The 9,834-nt window shown below is 45.0% G+C and overlaps 1 protein-coding gene across 1 annotated transcript; it reads left to right on the plus strand.

Annotated features, from left to right (window-relative positions):
- The first annotated feature begins 885 nt into the window (after positions 1–885).
- LOC309379417 (secreted frizzled-related protein 2-like) lies at positions 886–3,793 on the plus strand. The gene is made up of 4 exons (XM_081928529.1): positions 886–1,184; positions 1,437–1,606; positions 3,132–3,224; positions 3,380–3,793. The coding sequence occupies exons 1-4, from the start codon at positions 910–912 to the stop codon at positions 3,688–3,690; spliced, it is 849 nt and encodes a 282-aa protein (XP_081784655.1). The 5' UTR covers positions 886–909; the 3' UTR covers positions 3,691–3,793.
- The last annotated feature ends 6,041 nt before the right edge of the window (positions 3,794–9,834 follow it).

Consider the following 9,834-nt stretch of genomic DNA (forward strand, 5'->3'; position numbering starts at 1 on the left):
TGTGGAAGGATGTGTGGATCCAGAATTGGCCTCCACAGTCACTTACGGACTCATTGTTGAGATCGTTTTCATGGAAGACAATCTTACAAGCTACAAGTGATCGCCAGAGAAGAAGAAGAAGATTAGGTCTAATTTGAGACAAACTCTCTTCAACACAAAGAAGCTTTTCTCTCTTGTTTTCCCCCCGGCAGCTGACCGCATTTTATTTAAAAATGAAGACACGTAAGAGCATCTATATGAACTGTTTTGTTAAAAATGGACCAAGTTGCAAACTAGGAAGGTCTGAGAAGCAGCTTGCCATCCACAGCTAGCAAAAACCAGAGACCCCAGAAGTGCAGAGGGAAGAACCCCATTTTTTCTTCCCACCCCCTCTTCGAATATCACCCTCCTTAGCAGCAATCCAAACAAACACCTCTTGTTTTTTGGTGGCCGTCGTACTCCATCAGTTCATTTAAAAACCAAAGTGTCCAATAAAAAACAATGCAGGTTTATTCCACCATTTTTTTAAAAAAATGAAGGATTTCCTCTTTAGAATACATAAGACATTCAGGTCAGTCATTGGCAACATCTCACTGTAAAAGGATCAAGAATTATAAAGGCGCTTTGGCCAAGAGGTCTTCAGGTTTGAGCAGCTTCTCTTTTCTGTTCTTGACGCACTGAAATGTTTAAATGTTTCTTTGCCATTCACACCCTTTGGGAACCACTAATCCCATCAGATCACTTAAATGGCCTATAAGCAAACACACACCACCTTGGGGGTTTCCATCAGATAAAAGGAGCAGAGCCCTGGGGGTTGGTGGGTGGGGGTCGTGCAGATATAAAGCGCCCCACACCCTGCCGAGGTTTGCTCAGCTCTGCAAAGAGACCTTTGACTCTGCGAGGCATCCTCACGTTACGGAGGAGCCAGCGATGCTCCCCACGGCCGTCCTGCTGGCCTTGGCCCTGCGCCGGGCGGCGGGGCTGGACCTGGGCTTATCCACCAAGTGCGTCTCCATCCCCACGGACATGGCCATGTGCCACGACATCGGCTACTCGGAGATGAGGCTGCCCAACCTGCTGGGTCACGTCGGTTTGCCCGAGGTCGTGGGGAAAGCCGCCGCGTGGCAGCGCCTCGTCAGCACCGGCTGCCACCCGCACGCGGGGATCTTCCTCTGCTCGCTCTTCGCACCCGTGTGCTTGGACACGTGAGTACCCGCCGCCGGACCCGCGTGGGCCGTTCACACGTTCAACTCGGGAGATGCGAGTCCGGGGGGGGAGAAGGGCGCCGACAGCACAGCTGGTGGCTGCCCTCGACTTGGGGAGGAAATGGGGAAGGAAAGCCTCGTCTTCTTCCTCGAAGCCTTCTCTCCGGCGGGCGGCCCCCCTCGGTGCCCTTTCAGACGTGCGCGGCGTGCCTGCGTGTTTTGCTCCTAAGAGCTGCCCTGCTTCCCCGACAGCTTCATCCAGCCTTGCAGGAGCATGTGCGTTGCGGTCCGCGACAGCTGCGCTCCTGTCTTGCAATGCCAAGGACGCACCTGGCCCAGCAGTTTGGACTGCGATCGGTTCCCCGCAGATGAGGACACGTGTCTTGCATCCCTCGGCAAAGAAGCTAAGCGTGGTCTCGGAGGTACAGCTTTATATGGGGGTTTGGGTTGCATGTCCTTGCGACGGGTCTAGTGGGTTGAGGCTTGGCCTCATTGTTGCCCTTGCAGAACTCAGAAGGGGTTCAAAAGTAGAATTGGTTGCCTCTTGCTCTGGCTCTGCTTACTGATGGCCTCCCTGCCTTCTGTGCTGCCAGTTTTATTGGGCACCAGATACCATTGTTTCACACACTGGTACATTCAGATCCTACCTTTCTCCTCTTGAGGTTCCCAGACCCACAGCAGGCTGGCAGCATCACCTGTCCTAGAGAGAGTGGGTCTCGTCTCATCCTCTCTGTTCTTGCTTGTTAGCTTTCTGTTGTGTTTTTCAATTTCATTTTAATATTTTTAAAAAAGGTGCTCTCCCACTTTCCGGGTCACCTTCAAAGATAGCCCCACGTAGAGCGCATTGCAGTAGTCCAAGCGAGAGATAACTAGAGCATGCACCACTCTGGCAAGACAGTCCGCAGGCAGGTAGGGTCTTACCTTGCGTACCAGATGGAGCTGGTAAACAGCTGCCCTGGACACAGAATTAACCTGCGCCTTGATGGACAGCTGTGAGTCCAAAATGACTCCCAGGCTGCACACCTGGTCCCTCAGGGGCACAGTTACCCCATTCAGGACCAGGGAGTTCCCCACACTCGCCCGCCCCCTTTCCCCCAAAGCAGTACTTCTGTCTTGTCAGGATTCAACCTCACTTACCTGGGAGAAAGCTCCACTGGATTTAATGGAACTTAGTTCTGTGTAGAGTATTCATGGTTAGAATTGTGCTGTTGGAAATCACTGGGTTAAAGCTGACCAAAAGTCCAGAGGTAGCATTATTATCCATTTACGGTGGGGTGGAAGGTTCGCAGGCTAAGAAGGACTTGCTGACAAATTTATTGACAGCTGCACGAATTACAATAGCCAGGAAGTGGAAGGGGCAAGCAGAATATAAAATGGGAGAATGGCATAAAGAGGTGTAGGATATAGCTACAAATAATAAATTAACATTACTTTAACATGTGCCGTTAAAGTAAGACGGGGAATACGCAGCAGAAATTATTTTGTTACTTTTTCGAAATAATAAAAATAAATAAAATGCCTTTTTAATCTAAAAAAAAAGAAAAAAAGAAAAAGAATTGTGCTGTTGGGTATAATTCCTAAGATATAACAATTGGCACATATGGCGTCCTGCTGAAGCGTTCTATCTGACTGGAATAGCTTTGTCGGCAGAACTTGAGTTTCTTAATCTCAGGGCTATGGGTTCACGCCCCACGTTGGACCAAAAAATCCTGCACTGCAAGGGGTCGGACTAGACTGACCCTCCTGGTCCCTTCCAACTCTACAATTCTATGATTCTGAGGGCTTATCCTATAATATACAGAGCCCCTAGCTCAACTTTATCTTCCAAGTTGTCAAAAAATGTCTGAGAATTCTTCAGGAGATCTCCAGACATGACAGGTTTACTTTCTGTGGGAATCAAGTGCATGCCCCCGTGACAAATTGGATTTTTCTCCTCTTAACCGCCAGCCTTTCCCAAGCCTATCTGCCAGACTTGCCCGGCCATTGATGAGCTCTTGACGCGCAGGAAAGTGCTGGACATTTTTTGTATCGGCAATTTTGGTAAGTTATTATTGGCACAGTTAGGATCGAGGCATCCCTGCGATGGGGCTTGCTAGATTCTACAACATCTTCTCTCTTAATTTCTGTATTAATACAGGAGAAGCGGCACACACACACAACACACACACATTATTTTTCTTTCTCTCTCTTTGCAGCCGCAAAGGTGAAACTGTCCAGGAAACGGCCTGCCTTTGGCGCTCCAGAATATGACCTTGACTGCGAGGTGGAATTCATTAACCAGGGGTCGCTCTTGCCTTTCGATGCTCGCAGTGTGATTAAGCAGTGGTTTCTGATTAATGAAAACTGTACTCGGCAACTGGTCCATGCCCACCGTCCCAAGTTATATCTCATTGTGGGGACCACCGAGGAAATGAACATTGTTGTCAACCAAGTGTATCACTGGCAGAAGTGGGATTACAGGCTGACCCTGGCAACGCAGAAACTGAAGCATCGCAAATGTGCGTAACTCTTCATTATCCAGCTTCCAGCATTCGTGAATTCTCCGCTGATCCAAGAGCACAAGCAAAGGCCCAGCATATTCTCAGTAGGCCCATTCACTTCAATGGAGGAAGCTAGGTTTGATGAGGCCCTAAGCAATGGAAAGTAATGGGGCCCTTTCTATGTCCAGCTGTCCTTTGTCAACAACAAATGGTTGCTGTTTTTTGTGTTGAATATATGCTATATGGTAATTTATGGACCTAATAGGTATCTAAAGCCATTTGCACGTGTTGCTATGCAACCAGTCCATGCAGAATGTAGGCACCCTATACAGTGGTACCTCGGGTTACATATGCTTCAGATTACACACGCTTCAGGTTCCAGACGCCGCTAACCCAGAAATAGTGCTTCAGGTTAAGAACTTTGCTTCAGGATGAGAACAGAAATTGTGCTCCAGCGGCGCAGCAGCAGCGGGAGGCCCCATTAGCTAAAGTGGTGCTTCAGGTTAAGAACAGTTTCAGGTTAAGTACGGACCTCCGGAATGAATTAAGTACTTAACCTGAGGTACCACTGTATATAGAAATGAGCAAACCAGTGATATTTTAGGGAGCAGGCTAGCAGGCGGGGCCCATTACTTACATCATAGGAGCCTACACAACACAAAACACTGTTGCTGTATGTAGGTTTTATTTTATTTCTTTTTTATCTTTTGTTTTGGAAATGTACATCCAGGTTTTTTTTCCTTTAATTTTTTGGGCCCCCCCAAGAGAGTGGAGCCCTAAGCTGTAGCTTGTTTAGCTTATATGTAAATCTGGTACTGGAGCTAATATAGAACAGGAGGCATATGAATATGTTCCTTTTTGAAATGTATGGAAAAGTTGTGTCGGGACGGCTTAGGCTGTGTACGTATTTGGAGCTCCCATTCCCAGAATAATAGGTGCAATGGGCCAGGCCAAAAGGTGTTGTGTAAAATCCAAGTGTATCATAAACCAAACATCAAGCCTTACCTCTTTCTGAAATGTGATAGAACAGATATAAACATCTACTTGTGCTGTGGACTCTGAATATTTTCCATGGGATCACATCCATGTTATATATTTAAAAGCACAACACTTCCGCCAAAGGATTCTGGGAACTGTAGTTTGCTAAGGGTGCTGGGAATTTTAGCTCTGCTGGGGTTCAGCTATGGTTCTCGGGATTCTTTTTTGGGAATGGGTGGGTGGGAAACTGTGATGCTTAAAGTGCTACAAGTATCTGGTGTGACTTTAGTTGCAGTTGCTTGTGGCAAGACGTCAAGCCTTCAGAACATTTGGTTGTATCATATTGTATAATATTTAGAAAACTATAATAAAATTGCTAATAAAATGCATCAAGCCTAAAGAGGTCTTCTTTAGATTTAGGTGTCTGGATTTCGATTTCTTTGGATTTAATCACACGTGTGATTTTGCTGGCATTTACAATTTATGCATACCACCACCATTGGCTAAATGCAATTTGTGTCTCCCTAAACCAGGGGTCAGCAAAGTTTTTCAGCATGGGACCAGTCCACTGTCCCTCAGACCTTGTGAGGGGCCAGACTATATTTTGAAAAAAAAATATATGAACAAATTCCTATGCCCCACAAATCACTCAGAGATGCATTTTAAATAAAAGGGCACATTCTACTCATGTAAAAGCTATTACGGTAGTTACTGTAGGACTTTTTTTTTTAATGCACGTTAAGCAATGATTCTTGTCTGTGAGGCCCACTCCCCTCAGTCAAAGTTTTCAGGTAACACATATTTCAACTAGGAATGCAACGAAACAGTTAGGACGCCACTTGCATAAATAGACTTAATACCAAACTCCATTCTTCAGTTGCCAGTTCTTACGTAGCCAAAAGAGTACAATCCACACACAAGAGGGAGATATCAGCCAGCTTGAGGGAACCCCAAGGTTTGCAGAAGTATGCAAATATTTAGGAGGTGAAACAGTCTTCAGAGGTGATCCCCTACCCGTACCACAAAAAAACTAATCCCAGTGAAGAATGGGCACATGGTATGTGTATATATATATATATAAGATTTTGTTGATTTACAAAAGTGTGCAATGTCTCTCTGACCACAGAATGTCAACTAACTAGGAAGTGAGAAATTGAATATTCTAGAAGAGGGCTTGACTGGAAACCTGAACAGTCTATAGCATATTTCACACTGCAATATTTTGTTATAGCCAGGTCTCACTTGACACTCCTAGATTCAACATCTATGACAGGCAAATAAGTGCCTGTGCATGTATGAAATATTTGCTAGTTAAGTATCCATGGAGATATCAACAACGGAAGTTTTTCCTTGTGGAATTTGTCTTTGGAATTTACCAGAGCTCCAATTACAGTACAAATTAACCCCGGAAACGAGAAATAGCTGTAGCTAGGCAATGACTCTCTGCTGCAAACATCTTCTACATGCATCTGGAAACAAGCAAAGGGTGTTCCTGCTTACAAAAGGGATTTTGCTGCCTAAAGCAGAGTAGGGCTGTCATGTCAAAAACCATTCTCTCTTTTTTTGCAAGCTTAGTGTGTTGGTATTTATTTCTTTATTTTTGATATGGAGATTGTGAAGAAGCCAGATTAATTATTTGTGTCTGTCTTCACAACAGATCCCAACACCCCAACAAAGAGACGAGTTTGGGGAACTAAGGCAGACAGTTTTTATTATGAATTTTGTGGTTTTATATCTTGATTTTATTCCATGAACCGTCCTGATACCCCCTCAGGTATAGGTTGGAATATATAGAATAAATAAATAAATGACGAGAGACTAGGCCTAATATTTATTTGCTTGTTTTTCTTTATTGAATTTATAGACTGCCCTACAACCGGGGGTCTCAGAATAGATAAAATAAAAAACAAAATAAAAACGAGATAAATTTTTGAGTCTCGATGGCATCCACCTGAGAGCTCAAATGTGACATTGCTGATGTCCTAACTTTCCCCTCAGATCATCTTCCATACCAGAGGACTGGAAAGTAGCCAATGTAATGCCAATTTTAAATTTAATTTACCCCCCCCCCTTAATGGCTTTCGTAAGAGTAAGTAGGAAAGCCAGGCGGGAAAAGAGAAGGGAAAGATTAACATAAACAATAAAAAATATTGCTCAAAATCAGGGATGGGAACGTGTGGCCTTCCAGATGTTTATGACAAGAGAAGGACCAAGGTCGTGTGCAACTCAGGGACAAATTTTCTATGTGGGAGGCAGACAGGCAGGTAGCTGAATGTTGTGTTTGGGAAGTTTGTTTACTTATGTTTGTTGGTTGCAAAGGAAGTCTGTGTGTGACTCATTGCTCTTTACACCTAGGTCTTAATAGCTACACTGGAACGTCTTAACTACAGGTTTGAAGCAATGATAGTGTAACTTAGTTGCCGGACGACTGTAGTGGAAGACAGAGGCCTCCAGACGTTGCTTGATTCAGCTCCCATTACCTGCGGCAGATGGGAGTTGAAGATCAACATCTGGAGGGAATCTATACCAGATGCTAGGGACAAAAATCAAGGACCCTAGTAAGGCTGCCTTATACAGTTTAGGGAAGTTTTTAATGACTGATGTTTGAATGAATGCATTTTTAATCTTTTGTTGGAATGCACCCAGAGTGGCTGGGGTTTATTTATACAGTGGTACCTCGGGTTGCATACACTTCAGGTTACATATGCTTCAGGTTACAGGCTCTGCTAACCCAGAAACAGTACCTCGGGTTAAGAACTTTGCTTCAGGATGAGAACAGAAATGGTGCTCCAGCGGCGTGGCAGCACCGGGAGGCCCGATTAGATAAAGTGGTGCTTCAGGTTAAGAACAGTTTCAGGTTAAGAACGGACCTCCGAAACAAATTAAGTATTTAACCCGAGGTACCACTGTATTATTATCTCGTTCAGCCCTAAGGCCATCTTGTGAATTCAGCCCTGGAGCATGGGTGTAACTGGTAAAGGTAAAGGACCCCTGGACGGTTAAGTCCAGTCAAAGGCGACTATGAGGTTGCAGCACTCATCTCGCTTTCAGGCCGAGGGAGCCAACGTTTGTCCACAGACAGCTTTCTGGGTCATGTGGCCAGCACGAGTAAACCGCTTCTGGTGCAACAGAACACCGTGACAGAAACCAGAGCGCATGGAAACACCATTTAGCTTCCCGCCACAGTGGTACCTACTTGCACTGGCATGCTTTCGAATTGCTAGGTTGGCAGGAGTTGGGACCGAGCAATGGGAGCTCACCCCGTCACGGGGATTCAAACCGCCGACCTTTTGATCGACAAGCCCAAGAGGCTCAGTGGTTTAGACCATAGCGTCACCCGGGGGGGGACAAGGGCGCCAGCTGCCCCCCATCAAGTAAATAAATCAAAATACCTAGCCGACTGACCAATTGGGCCACAGATAGCTCGGTTGTGCCCCCCACATAATATAAATCCTGACACACACACCCAACATAAATCCTGGCTACGCACGTGCCCTGGAGGCTTGTGGTTCATAGCTTGCTGTCCTGGCCAATGTGTTTCACAATTCAGAGGAAGGCGTGGGGGCCGCTATTGCCCTCATATCTTGCACATGGAGTTATTGGAGACATCTATTTGACCATTGTTAAGATGGATGCTCTTTCTGCCTTGGGGAGAAAATCAGCATGGGAACGATTGTTTTGGGAAAAGGTAAAGAGATAAGCAGTCTCTCCTGCTGTTGCTCTTCCAGCCTAAACCTTCAGTTGATCTATATCTATCTATCTATCATCTATCTATCTATCTATCTATCTATCTATCTATCTATCTATCATCTATCTATCATCTATCATCTATCTATCATTTTCTATCATCTATCTATCTATCATCTATCTATCTATCATCTATCTATCATCTATCATCTATCATCTATCTATCTATCTATCTATCTATCTATCTATCTATCTATCTATCTATCATCTATCTATCTATCTATTTTCCATGCTGGAAGCCACCTCAAGTGGCTGGCTGGTGGCTGGGTGGCCTATTATTATTATTATTATTATTATTATTATTATTATTTACTAGGATCCAGTTGCCATCCTTTTAGCAGTATAATTCAATGTCTGGAGGGGTTGCAGTAAAACCACAAATGAGCCTTGTGAAACCATCAGGGATAACCACTTCATTATGACACAAGCTTTCATGGACCGCAGTCCATTAAAAGTGCAATTGCATCTTCCAAAATGGACTGGCGGCCATGAGGATTTAAATGTGCTCACCTTTAAGACAGCAAACAGGATTCTGATCTTAACATCGGATAGTGAATGGTCTGTAGTCTTGTTCTACGTGCTTCCAGGCTCTAGGGGAACAACACCTACCTGGATTTTGTTTCCTGGGGGGGGGGGGTGAACAGTTCTATAAAATTTGAATTTATCCAGAAATGTACAAATTGAGGACAGGTTCCAGAGGAGTTGGGCCTAGGCAGAAGCACAGTTTAACACATACAACCAGCAAATTCCACTGCTCCCAGATCAACTCTTCCATTACAGAGATCCAGAACTCAGCTCAGTCATATTTCCCATGTCTAAAAATCTGCAGTGCCTTTCCCTTGTATATACAGCATTAACCCTTAGCTGGGTTGTTGGGGTGGGGGAGAAAAAGTATGCCCCTGTTTGAAGCAAAAGAATGTGAAACCCTCCAGCTATTTCCTAGCTACTGAGAGAGCATCTAATACCTATTTAGCCAGGAGTGTGGCCAAGCCTGCCTGACTCTTGGATCCCATTAAGAGACATCACCTGAAGATCTCTGGCTATCAGCATTCATTTTTCAAGCTGAAGACTCTGGGCAGTTATTGCCTTAAATGGGAATAACTCAGTGATTACAGTGTTACATCCCAGTAGTGATGTATGGAAGTGAGAGCTGGACCATAAAGAAGGCTGATCTCCGAAGAATTGATGCTTTTGAATTATGGTCTGGAGGAGACACTTGAGAGTCCCATGGACTGCAAGAAGATCAAACCTATCCATTCTGAAGGAAATCAGCCCTGAGTGTTCACTGGAAGGACAGATCGCGAAGCTGAGGCTCCAATACTTTGGCCACCTCATGAGAAGAGAAGACTCCCTGGAAAAGACCCTGATGTTGGGAAAGATGGAGGGCACAAGGAGAAGGGGACGACAGAGGACGAGATGGTTGGACAGTGTTCTCGAAGCTACCA

The sequence above is a fragment of the Podarcis melisellensis genome (assembly GCF_964234715.1).
Source record: "Podarcis melisellensis genome assembly, chromosome: 10".
NCBI lineage: Eukaryota > Metazoa > Chordata > Lepidosauria > Squamata > Lacertidae > Podarcis > Podarcis melisellensis.

Excerpts from the sequence above, each read along its gene's own strand:
- LOC309379417 (XM_081928529.1), top strand. The coding sequence starts at position 910 with ATGCTCCCCACGGCCGTCCTGCTGGCCTTGGCCCTGCGCCGGGCGGCG. Across the intron at positions 1,185-1,436 it reads GCACCCGTGTGCTTGGACAC|CTTCATCCAGCCTTGCAGGA; the intron begins GTGAGTACCCGC and ends CTTCCCCGACAG. Across the intron at positions 1,607-3,131 it reads AGCTAAGCGTGGTCTCGGAG|CCTTTCCCAAGCCTATCTGC; the intron begins GTACAGCTTTAT and ends CTTAACCGCCAG.